Source organism: Diadema antillarum, unplaced genomic scaffold (genome assembly GCF_040938485.1).
Source record: "Diadema antillarum isolate AM-2024a unplaced genomic scaffold, OU_Dant_1.0 seq00000507_RagTag, whole genome shotgun sequence".
Taxonomy (NCBI): Eukaryota; Metazoa; Echinodermata; class Echinoidea; order Diadematoida; family Diadematidae; genus Diadema; species Diadema antillarum.
This window is the reverse complement of record NW_027271462.1, coordinates 3,427,297-3,454,109: the sequence shown is the minus strand read 5'-3', so window position 1 is coordinate 3,454,109 and position 26,813 is coordinate 3,427,297. Positions and strand designations below refer to the sequence as shown.

The window sequence follows — 26,813 nt, the reverse complement described above, 5'->3', positions numbered from 1 at the left end:
ATGGCGCTTCTACACGACAAGAGCGATGTCTGCTGCAAGTCCGAATTGGATTTGTTCACGGTACCACACACTCAAATGAGCATCGTCAAAGGACCATGGGTAGAATATCACCCCGTTAGCAGCATCACCGATGAAGGGCCCATTGAATTCAACGTGTTCGGCACGTCGGAAGAATACTTGGACCTCTCTCAGACCATGCTTCAAGTGACAGTCAAAGTTACGAACAATGATAACACGGCTTTACCAGCTGATGCCCCAGTTGGTCCCGTAAACCTGTTTCTCCCATCTCTCTTTGCACAAGTTGATATCATGCTCAATGAAAAACTAGTGTCTCAGCCGTCGAATACATACCCTTACAGAGCGTACATCGAATCTCTGCTGCACTATGGAGGAGAGACCAAAGAGTCTCAACTCACTCAACAACTATATTACAAGGACAAAGCGGGGAAAATGGATGCCGTTAACCCGCTGGCAAGCTCTGCAGAAGCTAATCCCGGTCTGGCGAAAAGACATGGATTCATCGTCGAGAGTAAATTACTTTCTCTACTTGGTCCGATTTACGCCGACATTTTTTTTCAAGAAAGACTGTTACTCCCGGGGGTTGATTTGAAAATCAAGTTAAATCGTAGCAAAGACGCATTTTGCCTTCTGTCTTCGACGGAGAATGCCCGATATAAAATTAAAATAGAATCTGCTGCCCTCTACGTTCGCAGAGTAAAGACCAGTCCTACCATCATGTTAAACCACGCCAAGGCCTTGGAGAAGACAACCGCGAAATACCCCGTCAACAAAGTAGACGTGAAGTCCTTTTCCATTCCTGCAGGAAGCATGTCGATTAATAAAGACAATCTATTTCACGGACAGTTACCAAATCGGGTGGTCGTAGGATTCGTTGACACAGACGCCTTTAACGGTACTTTTGGCAAGAACCCCTTCAACTTTAAACATTTACGCCTCAACTTCATCTCCCTCACTATTGACGGAGAAACGGTGCCGATGAGACCATTACGTCCTAGCTTTGCAGCGGGAGCTGGACAAAGTTACATTCACGCTTACAATTCACTATTCATGGGAACCAACCGACTGTTTGTAGACAAGGGAATTAACATCAATCGAGAAGAATACTGCGAAGGTTATACCCTTTTTGCATTCGACCTTACGCCCGACCTATCTGACGGATGTCACTTGAATCTCATCAAGCAAGGAAATCTGCGCTTAGAGCTACAATTCGACGTGGCCATTCCAAACACCGTCAACTGTATCGTCTACTCGGAAGGACAAGGACTGATTCAGATTGATAAAAGCAGAAACATCATCTACGATTACCAATAAAACCTCTTCCGGACAACCGACTGCCGAAATATTCTAATCGACTATGGATACATCGCAGATTCAACGTTTCTTAGAGAACGATCCTATTGTCAAGCCCTATTTCAAAGGAGTATATGCGTCAAATTGTCTACCGCGATCAATTAGTGGGGCGAAGCAATGCTTCATCGCGAATACCGATCCTAGCGATAAACCAGGAACACACTGGGTGGCTTTCTACTTTTGCAACGGAAAAGGCGAATTCTTTGACTCTTACGGATATGAACCCTTAACTTACAGTCTTGACTTTGTAAAGTTTTTGGACAATAATGCCTCGGCATGGTCCTCTAATTCCAAACGGCTACAAGGAACTGTATCCACAGTTTGCGGACAATATTGTATCTATTACGTGACGAAACGAGTAGGGGGTCAAACAACTCGAAGTGTATTAAATGTGTTTGGCAAGGATTATACGAGAAATGATAAGAGAGTGAATGATTGGTTTAATCGACGTTCTGATGTTTCCCATCGTGTTCATGATACATCTTTTACTCTATTACAAATCGCACGTAGCTTCGATAGTTTGTAAGAAGATATTGTAATAGCGTGTATAACGTAGTGTAAACTTCTCTCTTGATGTGGATTGCTAGATATCTAACAGTATTTAACTTAGTAGTAATTTGTATATATCGTATGTGCAAGCCTGTACTATTACCTTTTTTCTCTCACTCTCTCTCTCTCTCTCACTCCCTCACTCTCTCTCTCTTTTATTATATATATATATATATATATATATATATATATATATATCATATAACTCCAAATCATGAATATATGTTCTTTCATGTCTGGGAAAGCTAGTTTGAAAATAAGAGAATTAAGTTTGTACCTTTATGTCGAAACGTTGAGTGATTGTGACAGTTTGTTACCAATGGAATATATTATCATTTACAATTCATAGACCATATATTACTTAGGTTAGCGTACCTAGCGTAACAACCGCTTGAATACTTTGTAAAATTAGGTAACCTATATATATATATATATATATATATATATATAGATTAAACTTGGGCTGGGTTTCGTTCTTCATAGTAATACACACTTTGTTATTTTCGTTACGAGTATATGTCTCATTTTCTCTTTCGCTCTTCGTTTTCTTTCTCGCTTCTCTTTTCCTCAGTCACGCTGTATAACACATATCACACAGGACAAAACAAAAATAAGATGTAACGAGTGCGTTTTGTATCGTAAGAATATTGTACGTGGTACCCGTTTTATTTTCTCCAATAAAACAACAGACTATGAATATGTAAATAAATTACTCCTTGTTGTACTTGTTTTTCTTTGCTTCCTTCTACGTTTTGTGATTGTGAGAAAAAAATCATTACACCGTGCAACGAACAAACTATATACATTTCCACTGGATACGTAAAGAACTATTCCTCATATAAAAAATACAATACATTATTCAATTATGTTTCGATGTTCAAGCATGGCTTAAATCATACATGGTGATGAAAGAATAATTAACAACTTATAAACCATTGAGGTGATGTAGTCATCAATCTGCAGAATCTGCGTGAGACATTTTACAGTGTATTTCCGTTTCGTCAAAGTTATTAATTCTAGGTAAACAGACATTAAAAAAAAAGAAATTTGCATGCGTTACATGCACAGATTTAAAACAGCGAAATGACGAAATGACGAAATGACGAAATGACGAAATGACGAAATGACGAAATGACGAAATGACGAAATGACGAAATGACAAAATGACGAATCGACGAAACGTCGAAGTGGTGGATATATGTACAATATGACGGTCTTTATGGAATTAACTACGAATAATAATAAAAACAACTACTTTCACCACTGAATGTACTAATGCATAAACCAGGCAGGATTTGACTATTTACATCGTTTCATGAAGTAAGACATATTATGTACAACTACGCCAGGAGATAAAATGTATGACACATTCGGTAAACACCACAGATAAAATCAAACGTCACACGAACTTATATTTACAATATTTACATAGCAACTAGTCGAAATGTTCAGACGATGAAATGTTGAAGTGGAGAAACGTTAAGATAGTATAGTCAATCGCTATATCATGCGGACAAATTCAAAAGAACAGCTAGCATCAAAATTTCAAATACATTCAAACAGAATATTATGTATGTATACACTCCTTCACATCTGAACATAGACCGTACAATCTTATATACACATTGCGGGTCACCTGATGAAATAATTGGTTGGGGATATGTAACGATGTTAACGTTAATACAATCAAAAAATCATCGTTCGTAAAATATAATGATACATATTAAGTATGTAAATGCTTGTGTACACACTTTCATATCACCCCATACGCAACATCGATGGCGTACTTCAACACCCACCTAGATCAACACGCAGATCATAATGGTAAGGGCTACTATTTAAAATTGTACATAACTGTTTGAAATAGAAGAGTAGTAAATTAACATACAATAAAATCATTACACGAATTAACGAGAACAGCTCGGGTTAACGAGGATTGTGGTCATACCGTTTAAGCCGTATTTTAAAAAGATTGCCACTTTGGGGTTTGAGAACCATTAGCATCACTAGCTCTTGTACGCCTTGTACGTGTATAACTTTTAGTTGTAGTAGGGGTTGTGTACATTTTGGGGTCTGGAGAATCTAAACGACGATGAATCGGGGTCTCCAAATCTTTCCCCCTCTTAACACGTTGAAGTTGGTCACGTCGGCTGAGATTGGTCAACGCAGTCTCTGGAATGTTCAAACGAGCCAGCGCACGAATAAAATGTTCACTACCAGTAGGAATATAACCACTTCGCTCTCTGAAAATGTCGTACATTAAGTCGCAAATGTTACTGCCAGGCACACTTTCCCCGCTCACAATCAGCTCCCCTTTGTCCGTCCATCCCACATCGTCGCACCTTTTCATCTTTTCCAGCAACTGCGAAGCTCTTTTCACAAAATTCTTAGGCACGTGCTGCAAGATGTCACGCTCCACTGCGTCCTCAGATTTTGGCGCGACCCTCTGTCCATGAGTTACTAGATGCGTGCTGTCATTGTCTCTTGAGCTGTCGCTAACGACTTCAATAGACAATGGCTTCTTAACGTTGTCCGTCGCTTTCAAAAACCGCTGTAAGTATTGCGAATACAACAACGCCTTGTCATACTCTGGTAGATCGGGCCTGTCCAACACCGAACGAATCTGATCGTCCAATTCGTTGATTCGCTGCTCTGTAGGTGATGAAGATTGACTTTTGAGAGAATGAAGCATAGTTTGTGGCACAAGCACCATCTTGCGCGCATTCTCCATTATCAACGCGGTACCTCTATACAGTGTCTACTTTGGCGATGCAAAGAGGTTAGAAGCGAGAGTTCCGAGTACAGGCGTGATCAACCTGGCAATGAGACCAATGAATCCTCCGCGTTGGTTTAAGATTCGTTTTCTCTCTGCCAGAGATGTACGACGATCCGCTAATTTACGGAGTTTTCGCTTGTGCTTAGTCAAAGTTTTCTTGTGGGATTGCGACAGCTTGACATTACCGCAGATCACGTTCAAAACACATTCACAGATGGCGTCAATGAAGTTCTTGTTAGCTGTCTTGATGAGAAGTTTCCGTTGATCAGGAGAGCAGTGTGCGAGGGTCTTGAGCAGGACTGCGTGGGTCTTCACTCGGCGCGACATTTTTAACTAATAAATGACTTAATACACGAACGCGACAATTTATATCTTAGGAACATATACATATTGAACTTCACCGGGAAATATTTTCGTTCTGAGACGAAATTCTTCCGGCGTGTCTGGTTTAAGGTCTACGAATAAATAACCCCATTTATCGGCTGTGGCGTCCATAAATGCCTCTTGAAAAAACTTTGTTTTCGAGGGATACATCTGTTTAGCTAAACAAGCAATTTGTTGTTTGTCTCTACAATTTTTGAATAAAGCGTAGTACTGCGTGTTTAATGAAATAGTCCTAGACTCCTTTCCACGATGAAAGAGATTTTGAGTGATATAAATAACGCTCGCGTTTCTATGATGACAACCTTTAGTAAACAAGGCGGCTACTCTCTTGTCATCACCAGCCACATCCATTAAATCATCGATGACAAATAACACTGGTCGGGAGGGGTCGGTCAAATCATTGAAATCTGCTGGTAAATTTTCATGAAATTCAATATTCGGAAAGGATCGTGTCATTGTCGCGTAACACGGTTGATACTCCCCGTAAAACCATATAATTTTGCGAGGAGGTTGATCGATCATTTCCGAGGCATTTTTCAGTAATCTTTTCACGAATTCGGTTTTCCCTGAAAAACTCGGTCCGACCACCATACATGAAAAACTATGTTTGAGTCGGGCATCCATTGTAATTAACGGCATCAAATAGTACAAATATAGCTATATGAATAACACAATAAGATATTAAGTTCTGTAAATGAAATTAGAGCAAATGTCAAACGAAGTAAGTGAACGGAATACTCTATCATACGTGAGATGTGGGTTCAGTTAAGTTTCTTAAAAGAATAAGACGACGATATGAAGCAAACTGTTAAAACTACGCGGTATATTCAAGAGCAACATAACGGTATAATGCGCTGCAATCAAGCGCCCGCGAAAGAACTGACATCGGGGATAACGTCAGTTTTATTTAAGGAAAAATCAAACCCATCCGTTCCATTTGACAAATGGGCATCTCTAGTGAGCAAAGACTCGAGATAAAACAATAGAAAGAAGAGAAATACAAAAAGCGCCAAACAAAATACATTTGTACCAGCATTGGTACTTTTCAGTACATTTCTGAGCACTGTGGACATATATGATGCGCGCGACTTATCCATGATTTCCTAGCAACGACAATGCCAGCGGTAGGTACAGAGCTGATGAGAAAGTACCACCTTCTGCGACAATGTATAAACAGCGAATGATTGGCAATTAGACACATTGAGGTCTTTATAAGCGAGGAATGTCCGCGTGTCCATAAGGCAGTGTCGTGCCACCTGGTAATCTAACTCGTTTCGTGAAGACTACCCTGTAGTCTTTTTTTCTCTCGGAAGTGTACACGGACTTGCTTTTTACGTCTCTGAGAATTCTATTTTCCACAATAGTCTTCAGACATCCCGGTTCACCTTGTATCAATTCGCGCATAGAGTCATGGTTTATAACGAGGGAGTTTGCCTCGTTCAAGGTAAATCCACGCACCTTACACACGGTGTTGCCTTTGTTGGTGCGATAACTATAGTTCTTAGGACCACCGCAAAGCCAGGTTTGAATGAACTCGCCTTCACCAAGTTCATCCGTCAAGTCACCAACGAAATCGCCGGTTTTGGGGTCGTGATGTTGTACTGTTGGGTCTGTTCTAAAGACTACACTATCAGTGTCGTAATACAAGACCCTATCGTTCAGCCTCTGCAAGACAGAATACAATTTCAGTCGCGCCAATGCCGTCGTGAAACTGGCTATTATGATATTTGTGTTGACGTTGTGGTCCACGAAGCCTTCGGCTTGATTGAAATGAATTTCTACCATGTCGTCGTTTAGAACGAGAATGTCTTGTAATTCGATAGTGCGATCCTTTAAGAAATCTAACAACTCAGCGCTGGTTTTGACAAAGCGCGTTTGTTTCAGATTTGGTCTCTCAGCAAATTTCCCCCACAGCACATTAACAATGCCCTTGGCAATGGCGCGTAAACCGGGGTTTTTCGCGATGTTTTTAGAGTCTAATTGAATTCCCTCATGGGCCAAATAATCTCGAATGTATTTTTCACGTTCTTCTTCAGTACTGGCATGGGCGGGGTAGCCTGAGGCTTCCTGCTTTATTTTCATAAAGCTGTCTATATACTGCGCAAACAGTCCTCCCGTTCTTGTTTTGGGATCGTACACTGTATACCTGTCAAAGTGCCATACTTCGATCATTCGGAGTTGCGTATACCCCATCTCTACAGCTTTTTTCAGTTCCTCCGATACCCACACGCATTCTAACTCACGCTCCCTATCTGCGTGCTTGCAGGGCCCCTGATTCAAGGTGTCTGCACAGGTCCTGCATAGAGGGAAAGTAAGTTTACCCCCTGAGCGATGGGGGAGCACTGGATGAAACAGACGTCTAGGAGGTAATATTTTACATTTGACGAGTCCAAAAATTCGAGACAGTGAAGGGAAGTTAGAATAGATAATTCTGGGATGGCCGACAGGATATTTGCCGAACTTATTGATAAAGGGATAAAGACTGGTGAAATCATAGTAAAGGATTTTGTCTTCGGGCTTCGCCTCGTAGAAGAGCGAACACCCTCCAGTTCTCCCGCCATAGAACGAGTCACGTGGATTTAATTGTTGATTAAAAGCCATTTGAAGGTGTGCAATGTGTGGATGTACATCAGCCATTTGGCGCAATTGTTTCCATTCGCATTCCCAAATATAGTGTACAATATATCCATTCTCTTTGAGCGCATCAAGACGTTTCATGGATTCATTAAACAGTACACCCATTGCTTTGCCTAGCTTTGGGTTTTCGACACTGGGACCGTAACATTCGCGACACCCGTGATAAAAGCACCCGAGAAACTCCCAAACATGTTTTTCATCATCTTTTTCGGCATAGCCATCTACGAAACGTCCGTGTGCTTTTCTTTCCCCACCATTGAAACTATGTCGGATGTGAAATCCTGAAAGCTGTGCCTCAAAATGAAGCCACTCTCCGGCTAAGGAGGACTGTCTTTTCCCCTTTCCATACCCTTCCTGGGGAATGAGCGCGATTGTCTTGGGCTTAAGGTAGTTCGTTCGAAACAAAAGATTGCACGCGCTGGGAAGCGTTTTTTAAAGTTCTTTTGTTTTCGATCGGGCGAGCGTCGGTCAGAGGACAGGTCCGAACTTGTCGGAGTGACGTCATCAAATCAAACAAATGTCATGCATACGATTGCAATCGTCATTATGACCATTTCGACCATAGCATTCGAAAATATCTCTCGATGTGAGAACAAAAGAATATGATGAAACAATGACGCGGATTCTTAAAACAATAGCATATTTTTCATAATTCATTCTTCATATTTCATATCGATCCATAAATATTCATATTTCATAATCATCATCCATCGTCAATATCTATAATTCATATCTCATGAATATTCATCTTTCATTTTTCATATTTCATACATTCTTTTGTTCTTTCCTATTTCTATTGTTATGCAAATATCCATAATTCATATCTATTATCATAATTCATCGATTTATCATAATTCATATCGTAATCCATCTTTTTATCATAAATCATATCATAATCCATATTTTTATCATAAATCATATCATAATCCATCTTTTTATCATAAATCATATCATAATCCATATTTCATAATTCATAATTCTTTTGTCTTTTCATATTTCTTTTGTTCTAGAACAATAGAAATATGAATCATATTTTTATGACGCTATACGTACACCTATACTACTAACGACAAAATCTTTTAATGATATTCTCGATTTCAGTTTCTTTCGACACCAATATCCTATTCACAATGAAGCCAATATAAAAACGCTAGTATCCACCCATTCGTTCTGCGTAATCACATTTTTTATCTTTTTTTGCATGCAGAGGAAGATTTCATGCAGATTCATATAATATATATCCACACATAGTATGAATGTAGGCTACAAAATAACCAACACAAAATCCCAATACCATAAATACTCTCTATCCTTGTGTTCGGATAGCAAATGCTCGGATAAATAGAAATTCTTGATCTACGCCAATTCTTGATGCAACATGTGCTTTGCCTTAAAATATACACATGCATCATCCTTCCCTTAGACAATAAAAGATAACTGATTTTCACTCCGTAACAAGATGTGATTTTTGAATTTCAACACCTTATATTGACGCTAAAAGAAGTTATTGCATTTTCAGATTACCTAACGTTATTTCAATTTCGGACCAACGAACGTTCGGAATTATAACGAACCTTCGAAATAAGACCTTCAGAATACCGTTTTGTAACTACATGTAACACAGGAAATACCAGACTTTTCCAACCTGTCCTCATGGTATAGTTCTAGCCAAGAATATTTTCCCACGAACTAAACAACACTGACCACCCAGGATGTCATTAGTCTTTTGTTCGATTATCAAGTTTACAATGGTAAGCATTAACCTAGAAAATGTTCGTTCCTTTCAATAAGTGGGGAAGGCTGAGAATTACTGTTCGCATGTTATAGAGAGCCAGGAATCACCGTGGTTTGATTGTAGCGTATATCTGATGTCTGTATTTCCTCTTGTATTATATTTGATTTTTGATTTTTGAACTTCCTTTTCTTTTTGAGCCCGGTAATTTTCCATTGCTTAACCCACGGATCACGGTGTAAGAGCTATTGTTGTGCCTTCCTGAATTAATGTGACCCCTCGTTTTGTAAAACTACACAATGATTACGGGCTGTTTCAGCGATGAAGTTTAGAGCATGAACACATTGGAAAGGGGGTGGAATGGCATCAGAACTGATGTACATTTACATGTATATTATACTGTATAATGTGTCTATGTGTGTATGGGTGTGAAAGCGTTTATTTCACTTTCTTTTTGATGTGCTGCTCATCAGGTACGCAAACTAATACAAGAGGCGACAATAACCATGAAAACTTGAAGTCGAATCAAATTAGATTAGAAAAGACGAAAGCTGGAAACTCGGAAGACATTCTTATGCCTGTAATCATGCATACGTCTTAGTTATTCACTGTAAAGATTTACCACGCGACCATGGAAACTCAATAAATGCCGTTGTAGTAATACAGCGTCCTTTTTACCAAGTGGTGCCATCAGCCAGTGTTCAGTGCACTGGCATTACGCTGCGCTGCATGCACTCTGTGATGCTCGCAGAGATTACAAATTTCTTTGGTAATGCGAGATTAATGCATGCCGGTGGTCGCTGCTACGCTGACTGGCTCTCCGCAATTGCGATTGCGATATCGATAGCTAGGTATCTCATCATTGGCAAAAAAGTGACACCAAAATATTGGTCGGGCGAAAAATATTCCGAGACTGACGTGACGCCACATCCACTTTCTTTTCATGGTGAAAATATTGTAAGTCACATGGAAACTTGTCGGCCCGTGAGTGCTAGTTCGAGAATTTCATGATGTACGATATTGTAGCGAAAACGGGGCCTTGGCACTTATGCCGACCGAGCCGACCGTCCGTTTGATCGAAATATACGATCACTCTGTGAAGAGGATAGAACCTTAGTCTTCCACCACTCTTCGCACGTTACCAGTCTACACGTTGCACTTCACATCATCCGACTCAAAGGCATATTCTCACTCTCATATCTATCTCATCCAATACACTGACAAGTGAATTCTCCCTATCACTCCCGACATCGTTTCTTGAGTGCGTCGTTCTTTGACGTCATTCAGAAAGTACGTCGTTTCCCAAAGTCCGCCCTTGTAAGTTGTACTTCGTCGTTCTGCACCTTAGTTCAGAAGTACGTCGTCTTCCGACGTGCGCCCTGGAAGTACATCGTTCGTACTTATCATTTCCAAAGTACTGTACTTCGCTCTCCGACGTCTGTTCTTGAAGCACGTTGGGCGTCCGTCCAGACAATCAGTTGTCAAACGTTGCAGCAAAGTCTGCTCGAGAATGCTCACAAAGGCTGCTGGACGAGTTGTTTTCTGGTGCAGAACCACCGGTTACCATCCCAGTCTCATCGGCATTCGGCACTCATTCCTACCAATACTTATCTGAACACGAATGCATCACAACTTCAGAGGTGATATTCCGGAACACAAGCTCGTTCATTTACAGGTAAAGTGTGTTTGTACATACTCACGTTCAGAACGTCGTACCGAGCACAAGACACAAAGGTCGGTCTCGTTTCTCAACATCTTTGCTCAGAAAGTATGGGCTGAGTATCGTGCATGAATTACATCAATGGCACTAGAATACCGAGGAAGAAAAACGAGGTAGCTGATAGTACCTGTGTGGAATTATTATAGACATGGTTTTCAGTCCCATAACTAAACACATTTACTTATTGATTGAAGTTAATTGTCTAAAATGGGTCATATGGCCAACCTGTGTACACACGTATACACACATAATGCTAAATGTATGTATCAAACCTCTGTAACACAACTTTGAACTAACTGTAGGAATTATCGCTACACTTATCATCCATACTTTTTATCACTTTCTGAATCTTCACAAAAACCACTAATTAACAAATAATCACCAATACAAAAAATGTCCATTCCTCGTGTGACCCCATGTCATACGGGGGCGAGGGGCTGCAGATTGTGTGCTGCAGATCAGAGCGGGTAATTTTTTTTTTCGGTGCCGTTGGGAGATTTATGTAAAATTTGTTGCAAGTTGTAACTTAGACGAAAGTTAATTGGAAATTTATTTGTTTCTTTCTTTTTGTTTTGTCTTGTTGAAGTGCCAAATCATGCACACACCAGTTCTGTTAGATTATTGTTTATTCTTGTTCATAATTACTGTACAATAATAAGTAGGATAAAGTATTATTATGTGGATATCATTGTTGATGTTCAGTATTACTGCTACCCAAGAGGTATATGCTTAACATTTGTGTTTTTGTTATGCTCCAATGAGTCATTGTAAATATTGTACATTTGTTGATATTTTGATGAATAAACTTATTAAAGAGAAAAAAAGAATAAAAAAACTTTGTTGAAGTGCCAAATCATGCACACGCCAGTTCGGTTAGAGTATTGTTTATTCTTGTTTATAATTACTGTACAATAAAAAGGATAAAGTATTATTATGTGGATATCATTGTTGATGTTCGATATCAATACTGTTACCCAAGAGGTATATGCTTAGCATTTGTACTTTTGCTGTGCTCCAATGAGTCATTGTAGATATTGTACATATGTCGACATTATGATGAATAAACATATAGAAAGATAAAAATGAATATCATTTTGTTACAATACATAACACATTATACAAATAACATACGTCATTGTTATAACATGTCAGTTGTCAATAACTCTCCTGACGCACCTGACATTACTTGATTGTTGACTATCATCAAACAAATGTTAACATGAAAAAACCACAAACCCATTCGTAACACTCCAGAAGTAAATTCAGCAGATGAGGACATCTATTGAAATACAAAATTGGAAGTGTGATTAATGCATTTCATATCTTTTTATGCAATCATCCACCCGATTTAGCATAAGGTCACCATTTTGCCAAACAGGAGCATCATGCACAAACAGAATACTCCGTGATACACGATGAATGGTCGATATTTCCGTATGCTTGCGTGAGCGACTACTCGAATTTCGACTATAAAATAACAACAGCAACTGCAGGTAAGAGTGCACCCCCTCCCCCGAAAAGATGGGCTGAGCATTGCTAATTTTGTTAAGATTGTGCCTTGATTTTCCTTGAGTAAATAAAGAAATGTAATTGTCGCCTCTGGAACTTATTCGTATTCCTACGTTGTTGTTTTTTTTTCAAATCTGTCTCAAACTTGTTAAAACCACATATGTCATGACCTTGACGCAGGAGGTACCCTTCGCACCTTCTCATGTCTGTAGAGTGGAATTTAACCCTTGCCCGAGAACAGCGTTAGGACCATGGAGGGTTCGATAAAGGACAAACTTCTGTCATTTCTGTTATAATGCCATTATCAAGCAAAGAAAAGGAGCAGGTCCACCCCGTCTCCAATCTGAGTGCAAAGGTCATCGTAGAAAGATATTAATAGGAATCGTTATTGCGGAAGTAGAACAGAAATATTAGGTTTCATTGATCCTGCTGCACACTCAAAAATATTCAAGGAGTAGTTCTCTCTTTTGGTGCTCCGGACCATAACGTCGCACAACTTGTTATAGAACAAGCCGTTTTTATGACATGACTGAGAAAGCTAACGTAATTGGACTTATATAGTGGCATTGCAACTTTTGTCAGTGTTAACTTAGACTGCGGCGTGTAAGGTTATCATTTTCAACCTGTCTGGTAAGTTTTTTCTAACTTTTATTTGAATTTCTGTATACTGTCGGTATCGAGAATTTGAACATATCTAAATTCATTGCTGCAAACTATGTTTGTACCATGTGTACAACCTTTGTTTGACTAAACTTACGATAGATACTGGGAAGGATCCCACATAACTGATCTTCGTCTTCTATCAGAGCAGTATACGACATTTCTGATATCGAAGTTCATGTGAGCTTTGGAAAATTACTGATTTCATGCATTTACTGTTTACACGGTCATCTCCAAAATGTATTACCAAGTGCATGAATTACATTGGAAACAAAAAGAGAGTCTTAGAAATTATTCAAATGCACGGAACTACTTGAGAAAAAGCAAGTTTAGGTAAAACAAATCCTGCAAATAATCTTGAACTATTATTCCGATTGGAAAGAATATATCCCACAAATGCCAACGTCTGAAAATGGGATCGACAGCTGCCCGGAGGACAGGTGGCCCGGGGCCGCTGAAAATTTCTATCGGCTACCAAACTTTAAAAAGGTTATCTTTTGGTTGTCCAATCAAGAAACTAAGATTCAATATGGATTATTATGTTTCCTTTGATTTCGGGCAGTTGAATCTTTACTCGGGCCACCAAATTCCAAATCTAAAAATTTCAGTGGGAGATTCAGTGGAACACCAGTGAGAAAGAAAACGTCGAGCCCTGCAATCTTCAATCTTCTCAGTTCTCATTATCAAAAGTCAACTGAGCAAAGGACAAACTGATAACGCTTCTTTCACGAAAGGATCAAGTCTATGTGAGTCGTTCAGCACGTTAGTATCATAATTTTTTAGGAATGACAATTTCTTCCTCATAAAAGCTAACTTGTGAAAAAAATGATAATAACCCCACGGCTCTACTTTCTTTTCATTTTACCTTCATAACAGTCAACATGGCTTGGAGGAGTCCAAAGTCGCAGTCATTTCCAATTTCCCTGTGTCACGCACTCTGCCTCTTCATCCTGATTCAATCTTCACACTCTGCACCTGTCTCCTCCTACCTGGTGTCATCCTTTTCCAGTCCCAATCCCAGTCTGCCTTTCAGACTCATGGCTGTAGATAACACTAATGGTGATGTCTACATTGGAGCCGAGGAGGAGATTTACCACCTTGGAACAGATTTTGTGTTGAGAGAAGCAGTTGAGGTCGGGTTATGCAATATACAGGAATCTCAGTATCTTGGTGAACAGGACAAGAACAGACTGCTTGTCATCGCACCTGCACCGACAGAGAGACTCATTACATGTGGAAGATGCGATGGTTACTGTGAGACGAGGAAGCTATCCAATATCACTGATGCAGAAACACACTATGGTGGGAATGATCAAGTAGTAGTGAGGAGAGATGATGTGCCTATGGTTGGAGTGGTAGCTCTAAGTGCCACCCAGAGGTCTCAGTATCTCTTTACAGGCATCAGTTTAACTCATGGGTATGGAATCCCTATTTCCAAATTTGATATTATTTCCTTCGCACCTCGGCAAAGAATAGCATACCAGATAGGGCACGAGACTGTTAACTACATTCAAGTCATGCTGGAGACTTCATATATCTATTACACAATTCAGCTTAAAGAACCAACAACATCGCCTGTAATAGGACGCCTCTGCGTGGATACAACTGATCCCAGCCTTGAGTCCTACACGCAAATTCAAATAGAATGCAAAGATGACACAGGATTAAACTTTACCGTGATCCAAGCAGCTAACATTGAACCTGCAGGAGCCCAGCTAGCCGACTCCTTGAGTATCAGTAGTACCAATGACGTCATGTATGCTGTGTTTACCAAGGAGAACTCATCACCTGTACAGTCTGCGCTGTGTCTCTACAAGATGAGTGATATCCAGGAGAAATTTACACAAGCTGTAGTTGGCTGCATCACATGTCAAAGTGACTGTGATGAAAGATCAATTGACTACTTGCAAGGCAGCTTATGTGGTGCGGTAAGTTCTGACTGCGCATGATTCAAGTTAAATGGAATGCGATACAATAAAAGGTATAAAGGTACAAAAGGTATAGACATTTACAGAAATATCAACATGCCATGCAGGAGCAGAAAAATAATTTTAGATAAAAAGAAGGTCATTTGGGCTGAGATGCTAGATGCACTCGTGTCACATATATATGGCCCCTAATAATACCCAGAATTCATTTTGATGATCACTTCGTTGTTTCTATAATGTATTATATCCCTGTTATTATGGCATGACAGTATCAAAATAATTTTGAAATCTTTATCCATGGTGCCTGTTATGTTTACGGGTTACTTGTAGGCCTACATGAGTCTTTATATCGCACTCACACACTTCTGGTATTTGTCGTAAACTTCGTGAACAGGGATGATGATTAGGAATTGTGTACAAGGCCTGACTGTAATATTCTGTTTGCGGGAGTTTACCGTGGAAACTTCGTGATTAGACCCTACAGCGTAAGTTTCTAGTGGTACTGTATAGTGACATGAGATATTGGGAGTCAGATTGATAGCCAGATTTTGAATCGGGATATCTCTGATCTTGGAAACAAACCCTGCGTGTTGATTAGGTGGATAAATCCACGGACTCTCAATCATTAGGTCGCTTCTCCGATCTTCCTGGCGAAAGTTCAAGTTCAAGTTCAAGTTCAACTTTATTTTCATTTCCATTAAATAAACAGGAGAAATTATATTCAATGCATAATTATATTCAATGCATAAACAAAGCGCTTGTTCTCCTAGGTAATGCACATCATCTTGCTACATGTACATAGTTTGCGTAGTTCAGTCGGTGCAAGTGTAGTTTGTTCATGTACGCACGTGAGTACTCCCTGATGGCTATATAATTATTATCTAAATAAACAATAATGAAAAAATGAGTTTGATACAATTAGAATTGGAATATGAAAGATCGCATCACGGCGAAAAACATTCGTCCATGAGCCTTACAGTACCTTATGGAAATGGTGAGTAGACATTAAGTCCCTATTGGTAAAGTGGATTTAATCATCCATCTTTATAACGAGGCACTTTAGGTGAAATAGAGAAATCTAATTGTGGTCAAGTCAGAACCAACTCAAATTCAACGAGTGTGAGACAGAAATCCTGCACGTCACATTTCAGTTTCGCCAATCACCTCCTTTCCCAACAACTGTATCACCAATGCTCCCTCCCCCGCAACATCTTTTCGAGATCTAGGGGTTGTCGCAGACCACAAACTCAATCTGCAAAGGCATATATAAACAACACGTGCCGCTCAGCCGAGTTCGGCATATGCAGAATTGAGAAATTTCGACGCTTCTTGGATCAAGCCACCACGGAACGTCTTATCCATACCTTTGCCACAACGCACCTCGACTGTTGTAATAATTCTCTGTATTTAATGCAACCTTCCCTACGCCCATATTGCCCCTCCCCCCCCCCCCCCTGCAAAGAATCCAAAATACAGCAGCTCGTCACGACTCTTGCACCAAGATCCGACCACATCACCACCATCCTTACTGGCTCCCTAGGGTTCAAAGAATACAATTCAAAGTACTCACTCTTACCTACAAAGCCAAGCACGGTCTACCCCCTATCTCTGAACTATCAGTTTCCAGGAATCCATCCAGTGTCCTGCGATCCTCCTGCTCAATCCATCTACAACTGAGCCCTGGGCTCATACCATCTGCACGTACCCGCTTTTTGGCAGTCGTGCTTTCGCCGTCGCCGCGCCTCAAGTATGGAACAAGCTCGCCCTTCACATGATCTTAGCCCTCACTTGATACGTTTAAGACCCTGCCGAAGGCACATCGAAATCAATATAAGTTGAAATTAGTACGATAGTATGTTCTATGCGTTACGTTTTCTTCTTCTTCTTCTTTTTTAATATAATTAAACATGCTAATTTCGTCATCTGATTACTGCTTGATTATATTGAGTAACGTAAATTATTGTAGAGTTTGTAGTTATGATTAATAATGTAAGATTATACCTGTTTCGGTGAGATTATGATACATCCTGTACATGTAAGGCGCTTAGAAACGTTGTATCAAGAGCGGTACAAATTATTGTTATTATTACTATTATTATTATTGTTATTATTATTATTATCATTAATGTATTATATCAATATATTGTCTTATAAGCTGAAACAAAACATAACAGTACTTACACAACTTGCAATAACTGCTGCATGCACTGAGGAGTATCACAGCATTAAAGAAAGAAAGAAAGAAAGAAAGAAAGAAAGAAAGAAAGAACAGAACAGAACAGAAGAAACAATTTTATTTTCCTTGTTCCATGTAAACCATACTAGGTCCCAAACGATCAGAATCCGCAAAGTAGAGAGTGCCAAGCTACTGAGGGTTGCAATGCTTACTACACGTATGCCAATGGCGTAAACCCTTTGGCTGCTTCACCAGTACTCACCTTCTCTTATGTAGAGCCCACGTCTATAATTACCAAATTGTACTACATAGAGAGAATACACTGTGGCTTTCCTTGGAACTAGTGAGGGTGACTTGCTGAAGGTATGAACCATTGCACTACTTGCCTTTGTTGTTAAATTCAGTGCGGATATTGTTTTGTTTACCATGCTAGCTCCCAACCTCACCAAATCCAGAAAGCAGACAGTGCCAAGCTACTGAGGGGGATGAGAAATACTACGCCTATGCCAATGGAGTGAACCCTGTGACTGCTTCACCAATACTCACCTTCTCTGATGTGGAGCCTACGTCTATCATTACTACTACAGAGAGAGACTATACTGTGGCTTTCATTGGAAGTAGTGAGGGTGACTTGCTGAAGGTATGAACCATTGTACTACTTATATATTGTTTTTGTTTTGTTTACCATGCTAGTTCCCAACCTCACCAAATCCGGAAAGTAGAGAGTGCCATGCTAGACCTGATGAAGATGGCGATGCTTACTACGTGTATGCGAATGGAGTGAATCATGTGACTGCTACACCAATACTCACTCTCTCTGCTGTGACGCCTACGTCTATCGTCACTACTACAGAGAGAGGCTATACTGTGGCTTTCATTGGAAGTAGTGATGGTACCTTACTTAAGGTATTGCAATTAATTGATTGATTAATTGACTGACTGATTGAAAGACTGTCACTTGGTGTAAAGTACATTTTCTATCGAAATGTGTACCCACACTTCCGTTCATCTTTGTGTGTGTTTTTACAAGGTTTGGTCTCTTTTGAACTATGACAGAAATGTTATCTGCTTTGAAATCATCGACCTGTCTTCTTATCAAGAATATAGTATATATACATTTGCCTTTGACAAAAAAAAAAGTATAATGGTATGCAATATAGTAATGTAAATTGATAAGCTGGTGCGCCATATAGGCCTACATCAAGCTCTGCTTGTAACGATATGCATTGTAAATGAATACACGCGATTGAAGAGTATAATACAAATATGTACTTGGTCACAATTATAAAGAACGCAGATTAGATGCGGAAAAGGTGCATCTTCACATAACTCTCTTTACAGGCTTATACATATTATCATAAAATATCCTGTTTTGGTTGATAATTTTGCATGTTGTCATTGGTGAGTAACGCTCCCATATTTTCATGCGAAGGATAATGATATCAATATATCTTATGACAGAACATTTCTCTCAAAGTTCAAAGTTCAAATTTATCTTTATTTAAATCACATAAACAGATAAACTTATATACAATGTTTTAGCAGAACATAATTATTTGTAATATAGGTTGACTAAAGAAACATTTTGGTTACTGAGTGTTGGCATGTATCTGACATTTTGGAGCCGACGTTCTATATCTACTTTACGATCTGTTTTCTTGTTATTTTAGGTTCACATACTAGATAGTTCATCCGCCTACCATTACGAAAATGTTCCTCTTGGACAAGGCCCTGTTCTACGAGATGTGTTTCTGGATGAAGACAAGGAGCAAATCATTCTGGCAACAGGCTCTGAGGAAGGTTCACAGGTAATGAAAAGAAAAGATGCAACACAGTGAAACACACAGTACCCTTATGATTTCTGTCAATCTCCTGGTACGTTTGTCTGAAGGAGTTCTGATTGAAGTTTGAGAGCATAGTTTTGGTAAAAATATTACATATTTTCAAGGTAAGAAGACCCATGACGTTTTAATACTATCTTGCAATGAGATACATAATAGGGCACACATACTTAGCATCGCTAGATATTGTTTTTAAGCCAGTCGATCACGAATAGAATGAATACTAGTATGTAAATCACATTAAACAAGTGTTGAATGCGATTGGCCCATATACATAGTCCTGTAATGTTATGTCCAATAGTCGTTACAAGTGATGTTTCATTGCTCTCCCCTTACTACACAAACACATAGTCAAACACATACATATAAATGTATATCTTATATACGAAGAGTTTCATCACAAAACGAGTTAACTCCACTCTTGTAAATCAGAGGTATTTAAGAGCAAATCTGCTACAAAAATTGTCAAATATATGAAAAAATTGAATATTTTTAATCATGACTGTAAAAATAATCCCTGTTATGCTAAAGGTGAGGTATATCTTTTGAAAGGTTTTATCTTACTGACGATGACTAGGGACTTTAAATTGGGACTTTAATTTGCTTAAAAATCGCGCTTAACCCGTTTTGCGATGGATTTATCGATCTTGGGTGTGAACATGCAGGTATTGAAGCTGTCTTTGGCAAACTGCAGTAATTACCAGACCTGTGATGAATGCATCGGAGGAAACGATGGTGATGATGGAGACCCTTACTGTGGATGGTGTGCTTTAGAAGCCAGGTAAGATGCCCACTCTCAGCTTGCAGTCCTCGAGGGGAAAAAACATTTCATATCCAAACTATTGGAAAAGAATTCGGAGACAAATTTAAATATGTTTGTGAATGTGGGGAGCTGACTCAACTAATTTTTTTTCCAGTTTAAAGGATTGATAATTAATATTTCTTGCTTATCAAGGTTGCAAAGTATGAGAGGCTGTTTTTTTTAACAGTGCTTATCTAAAAATTTATATTGATCTACTGATATACTCTTAGCTCTTGTCTGAAACTACAAATCACTCATTTGAAATAGACTTACCATGGACACAAGATTTTTTTTCTCAAACTTCTTCAAGATTTCGGGGGGGGGGGGGGGGGGGTTGAGCAGTAATATATATATATATATATATTTTACGAAATAGATTTTAAATATACACAATTTGAATATCACGTGATTGTGCACTCAATAGAGAGGGAGCTAGTGTAGGACATTTTGTACAACATCTATGACGTCCCATAATCAAAATAAATACATGTATCTAGGTCTGTTACTCACTATAGTGCTAATAAAGATTAAGAATTTTCGCTTCTTAAATCATTAATCGAAAATAAACAAATTTGTCCCTTGGACTAGAATCGTACTAATCACCTTAATATTTGGAACTTGAATGGGTATATTTAGGTTCTACTTTTTACAGGCAAATGTGGTCACAGATACAAAAATTACCCAAAAATGGTACTCAAATAGGAAAATAACAATATTAGGCTTTAAAATTCCGGGGAGGGGGAACGACACCCCCCCCCCCCCGAAAAATCAGAGGGGATGCTCCCCCAGTACCTCCGCCCCCCCCCCATCCCCTCATATAAATTTGTATTGATTGTGACCCTGCACCGCAAAACAAACAAAAAGTCGCCAGACATGAAATTTTAGTTAAGACGATATTCTGAAAGAGCAGACTATAAGCTTTAAAATGATGTATAACTGAAATCAAATAGACTCTCCTAACCTATCTAAATATTGGAAAGAAAGCACAAACTCAGGAAAAGTGTGAACTGAGAAAAGAGGCTCTCAAGTACAGTGTCTATTCAAGCACTTAATCTTTACCAAACCGTGCTGGCTGTGCGATGAATGGGACAAAAAACAGGAAGTAAACCACCGGAGTAACAACAATGAAGAGATTATCAGATTAATCTGAAATTAAGCATGCCTCATTAACACATTCTGTCCATAATTAATGCCAACTTTCAAAGCAGTAGTACTATCCTTTCAAAAGTTATTAGAGTTGAAAGTGAAGAGTGTGGACAAGGTTTTTCAGAAATGAAAAAGGGATTCTAAAGACACACCTAGTCACACTATTCTACCAAAACTGTTCGAGATAAACTGCTAAAAAACACACTTTCCTGCCCGTTTTATGATACCAAATTTTAGCATAATGTAAAAGAAGACCCGCTATTTCAGAAAATATGAAAAAGTCAAGTTCGGCTAGGTTTACCCATTTCACTTATTTTCAGTCCTCATGCAAAATCAGTGTGTGCGACTTTATGTTCGTTTTTTAGGTGCACGGTCACAATTATACAAAAGACGACATCACCACATCTGACTCTGTTGCACTCATACATATTCTTCAGTGTTAAGTTCTGCATTTTCAGTGATCATTGCTTTTGCTTGGGCCTAGAAATTAACTCTTTGACTTAATCAGTGAAATGAAAATCAATTCCAAGGCACAATAAGGCAATAATGTGATGTTTGCCAGATGTACAAGATACATGGACTGTGATCGGAGAGATGAGTCTACTCGATGGTTGTCCTATAATGCTGTACAGTGTGTTAGCATCTCTGACATTCAGCCTTCAGACAGCATTAGACATGACCTGAGTGAACAGCCTGTAAGTCCAATTCTGTTCGTCCACTGCATGTACAATGCTATAACCAGATTCCTGACAGAGAGCTATTAGATGTAGGACAGAAAATGACAAGGACAGAGTTTATGACAGTGATGCCCTGAATGAAAAGTCGTTATCACTAAAAAGGTATTGAGACAGTATTCGCTTTAAAGGTTCATTAAATGCCCAATGTTATTTGTACAAACTCTAACGAAGAGATTATGTGCTGCACTGTTTGTTTTATTGAAAATGAAAGGTGGAAGTGTGTCTCATAATGTGTTTCAAACATGGACATATGAAAAATTTATGTATACATACATTTCATAGATTTAATTGATTTCCCTATGATTTGCTCAACTGTTATGTATGCACCACTCAGTTTATTAAACGTACATCCGTATTTATTCATACGAGGCCATGTGACCGTGTTGTACCCTCCCCTCCTCCGTGCATTTTTCTATTCTTTTTTGTGACTCTCATAATAATGTCATCTCGCCCTCATTTGTATAAGAAAAAAAAATTGTGCAACTATCAATTTTGGATGCAAAAAACCTGTAATTCCACGCCAGATTCTACTTAGGCTAATCAGTGACGCCCTCGTTTAGTCACTTTAGGTGGTTTGCGAAACTGAAAGGGTGCGTTGTATAACAATTTGTGTTCATTATATTGTGGTGGGTTTTTTTTTTCAATCAAATCGATTTCAGTGGATTTAGTATTTGTGTGTGTTGTTATTCTTGTTTTAAATACGTGTATGAATTCATAGTACTGTTTTATTTCACACATAAGTCAATCTGTAGCTCTTTCAGTTTTAGATAAACATCGTCTTTCCCATTGAAGTGGAATTTCACGATCATTAGACGTAGGCATTACAATGTGCCTGAACATATTCCCTACGTATCCTCACACAGTTTCCATAACTTTATGACGGTATCATAATGTATATGTTTTGACGTTTGCTGCTGTGAAGTTTTGTGTTTCTTTTATATATAGTTGGCCATCACAGTACAGCAGCTGCCTGCTTTGACAAGTAGTTTTGAATACAGGTGTGTGTTTGATTCCTATGATGTGTCAGCTATTACTTCTGGAAATACAGTTGACTGTACTACGCCACCTTCAAGCTCTGTACCACCAATACCAGAAGGAGGTTTGTAGTAATCACATTACTTTGTAATGGAACTTTTGACAATCCCTTGTCTTTTAGGTATTATGGCAGAATGTGTCTTTCTGTCTTGAAATTTAGCATCATTGAGGCAGTTTCGGAATGCCTGTACCTCCATGTAGGGCCTACATGTTGATAATACCGAATGAAAGGGAATTTGAGAACAAGACGACTGATGATAAACTAATTCGATTAACAAACTTTACCTGAGCGGCGTCCTGTTTTATATTTGTAATGAGGTCATGATAATATATCGGCTGTTTCATATTGCGAGTATTGTAAAACTATGTGATTGTTATAAATAAGTGTATAAAAGTTGCCTAGACTTTATTTCTGCCATAGGTGTCCAGAAAAATAACCACCCTTTCACCCAGGATAACATTATCATGATTATGATAAACATGCAAATGGACGTTAATGAGTCTAGTGAAAATGGGAAGGGTAATATCTCTTATATTGTTTCAGGTACTCCGACTCCATAGTTTAACGATTCCTCTCTCTCTCTCTCTCTTTCTCTCTTTCATGATAATGTTCTTCCTCTGCACAGCTGACAATGTGGGTGTGGCACTCTCAATTAAGTCGACTGAAAGTGGAGTGAACTTTGTTGAGAGAGATTTCTTCTTTTTTGACTGCACCCGCCTCTCGTCGTAAGTCGTGTTTGTTGCAACCAACAGCTCCATAACATCTGTCTCTGTATATCATGGAAGAATTTGTTTTGAGATTAGAATTGAATTGCTAGATTTTTCCCCGGATTTTCACTATATGTTTCAGACCGTAGACCCAATATGTTCACATGTTATTGCTCAGCAAGAAAGACTCTGATATAGATTTTCTTGATCTCTACCTGAGGTGTGCCTCCTGTAATGTACAGGTGACCGAATATGAGCTTGGGGGGGGGGGGACATACTCAAAGTACTAGTAGAATATCAAAGGTCAGTAAACTTGAGTTACAACTGATATTTTTAGTCATAATCTCAGCTATAGAAATGTCCAGAGACTATATGATTTTGTGTAGGATAGATATACATAATCTAATGTAATAATATACATATCTAAATACAAGAACGGTGAGAAAATGGTGTGAAGTCGTTACGAACTTTTATAGGGAGTGTTTTCAGGCCAAATATCCTTAGACAAGATAGCTAAGCCAAAAAGGTATAGTGTGTAATTTAGGAGAGCAATAGATTAGGGGAAAATCAGTCATGCAAAGTAGGATAAATGTTTGCCGTCAAGATCAACTAACTACATAAAATCCCTATTGAAGGCTAAAAGAAGTGGGGAAATTCAGTTTGATCTTATTAGTTTAGTTTGATTCAGACTGCATTAGGAGCTGCATGGGTGTACCTCAGTGGGCCGTGCTGTAGCTTTGTGTAGCTTTACAAAAGTGTTAAAGCTTTGGCTCAATTTGTAAAAACAGGATAGAATACCGAGTCAGAGAAAATGAAATGGAAAGCTTAAGAGAAGAAGGCAAAGGGGGAGGGTGAAAGAGACGTGTCACTAAAATGCACTCTCTTGCAAATTGGCTAGGTAGACGAAAGAATAAAGTAAAGCAATGGAATAATATATACCACACAATATTCAGCTTACCGGCTCAGTTCACGAATTTTAACATATTTTCAAAACTTATTTATAATAATCTCGTTGATAACTTCATAGCTCTGTTTCAGTCCTTCACTTATATTTTCTTTTTTTTCTTGCTTTTCCTATTTTCTTCTTCTATCCCTTCATTCAAGTCATATGCGCTACGTAAGGAGTGTAGATTGTTAATATATATTACATAAAGATTAAACCCATTTTCCAACATATCTAGATCTGTCCAAGCCTTTCTTGTCCTCATGTTGTTGATCAAATCTCAAACACTGTTTTTACATTTCAAAACAAATTATTTGTGGTGATCAGTTACTCTCTCCTTCATCATTCTACTTCATTATTTTTTTGTGTGTGATTGACTCTATCACTCCGGATTTACTTCATTATACTAGCACTATGAATAAACTATCCATATCAAGCTGATTTCCAAGCAAGACACTGCAAAAAAAGAAAATGCGTTAGTCATGACACACAAATACATCTTGTACACTTCTCGCATCGTTTCACTCTATTTGTAGATGTTCATCATGTGTGACTAGCCGGTGGCCTTGTGACTGGTGTGTATATGAAAACAGGTGTACACACGACAGCTCATCATGTGTCGATGACATCATTGTAAATGGTATTAATGTGAGTCTATTTTCTTTTACGTTCCGTGTAACTCACATACATCATAACATGTACACATGCATTTACAAATTGCCTATGGTAACCTCTCGAGTCTAGCGTATGAGTCAGCTTTTCAGGTAAAAAGCGGAAATAAATTTTCGAAGACGTGCAATTTTGTCTATATTCATTTGGTGTTATGTAATGTAATTTGTTGTTTATCTGTTGTTAATATGTGTTTATGAATGCGTGACAAAACCAATTTTGCATGCCACGTTGTTATACATAATTTGGACTAATAAAGAAATGAAATGAAACGAAATGAAAAAAAAATAACACAGCAGTATTGTCTTGGGAACAGGCCCCAGAATAAGTGAGATCGGAATTTCGTTTGAATGTGCTTGTAACTCTCGCTCTAGATGCAACTCTCAATCTGAATTCTTGCATCATTGTTAAATACGCTGTTGAGCTGATTTAGCAGTGGCGGATTCATAACAAACGATCGCCCCCTCTGTATTTGTTGTTAAAACAAAAAATAAAAAATAAAAGGAAAGAAATGGGGGAGGGGCGCGTGGGCCTCCTGTAAATTTGTAAAGGCGCCTCCCCTTTACGGAATTCCTGGATTCACCCCTGTTTAGACGTGCTAAGGTTCGAAGACGTGTAAAAGAAGATGTTCATCTGTTACCCTGAAGTATGAAAGAGAACGAACAATCGACGAATGTGATGATTAATGTGTCATAATATGATAACGTTAGCTCACAGTAAAGTGTGTTGATTGGTTCCATAAACTGCATAACTTATACTGAATCCAATTGTTAGACTGACACTGGTATCATTTCAACAAACAGATGCCAAGTCAGACAGGCAGAAGAGGGCAGGAATATTGCCCTCAGATCCTCGGTGTGCCAGAAGAAACCCTGATACCAGTCAATATTGCAGCCGGTTACAGCATAATGGCATCCAATCTTCCAACTGATCCTACCAAGGTAGGAAAAACAATCTGCATGATTCAAGGTATAACATCTGAATCATGTGTGTTTGTTTGTTTGCTTGTGTGTGTATTCCGTACAATGAAGGTCACATTACATTTACCTTGATAATATTGCATCACATTACATTGTATTACACTATATAACTTCAAATCCAACTTGTGATACCAGGGAATCAAAACAACATTGAACTACAATTAAGGAGAGATAAACCTTGAGATTTTAAGATTCCGCTTTACTGCTCTGTTCGACAGGTCACCATGTATGAATGTGTCATGCATGTAGACGGGAGTGAACAGACTGTAGAGGTCACAGACTTCAATGAGACTTTTGTCAACTGTCCTGATCGACAAGTGAGTACTTTTTAAAGGAGATATCTAGACCATTAAAAAGTAAGTCTGAAAGGGGAGAGTATAGCATAACGGTGAACATTTTATCAAGATCGGACGAAAATTATAGAAGTTATGAAATTGTTAAATATCGTTGATTTTCACAAAACAGTCAATGTGAATATGTCAATGGCGACTTGATATCATTACCTACCAT

At 38.7% G+C, this 26,813-nt stretch overlaps 2 protein-coding genes and 1 long non-coding RNA gene across 3 annotated transcripts; all 3 read left to right on the top strand.

The window, feature by feature from the left end:
- LOC139734023 (uncharacterized protein F54H12.2-like) lies at nt 1–1,332 on the top strand. Its single transcript, XM_071644830.1, has one exon. It carries the CDS (start codon nt 1–3, stop codon nt 1,330–1,332), a length of 1,332 nt encoding a protein of 443 aa, XP_071500931.1.
- Nucleotides 1,333–14,219: 12,887 nt separating this feature from the next.
- On the top strand, nt 14,220–20,068 carry LOC139734022 (plexin-B2-like). The gene is made up of 5 exons (XM_071644829.1): nt 14,220–15,266; nt 16,894–17,013; nt 17,876–18,082; nt 19,113–19,250; nt 19,949–20,068. The coding sequence occupies exons 1-5, from the start codon at nt 14,220–14,222 to the stop codon at nt 20,066–20,068; spliced, it is 1,632 nt and encodes a 543-aa protein (XP_071500930.1).
- Nucleotides 20,069–23,642: 3,574 nt separating this feature from the next.
- Nucleotides 23,643–26,620, top strand: LOC139733985 (uncharacterized). The gene is made up of 4 exons (XR_011711128.1): nt 23,643–23,729; nt 25,191–25,302; nt 26,127–26,264; nt 26,522–26,620. It is a non-coding gene; the product is annotated as an uncharacterized lncRNA (long non-coding RNA).
- Nucleotides 26,621–26,813: the final 193 nt, after the last annotated feature.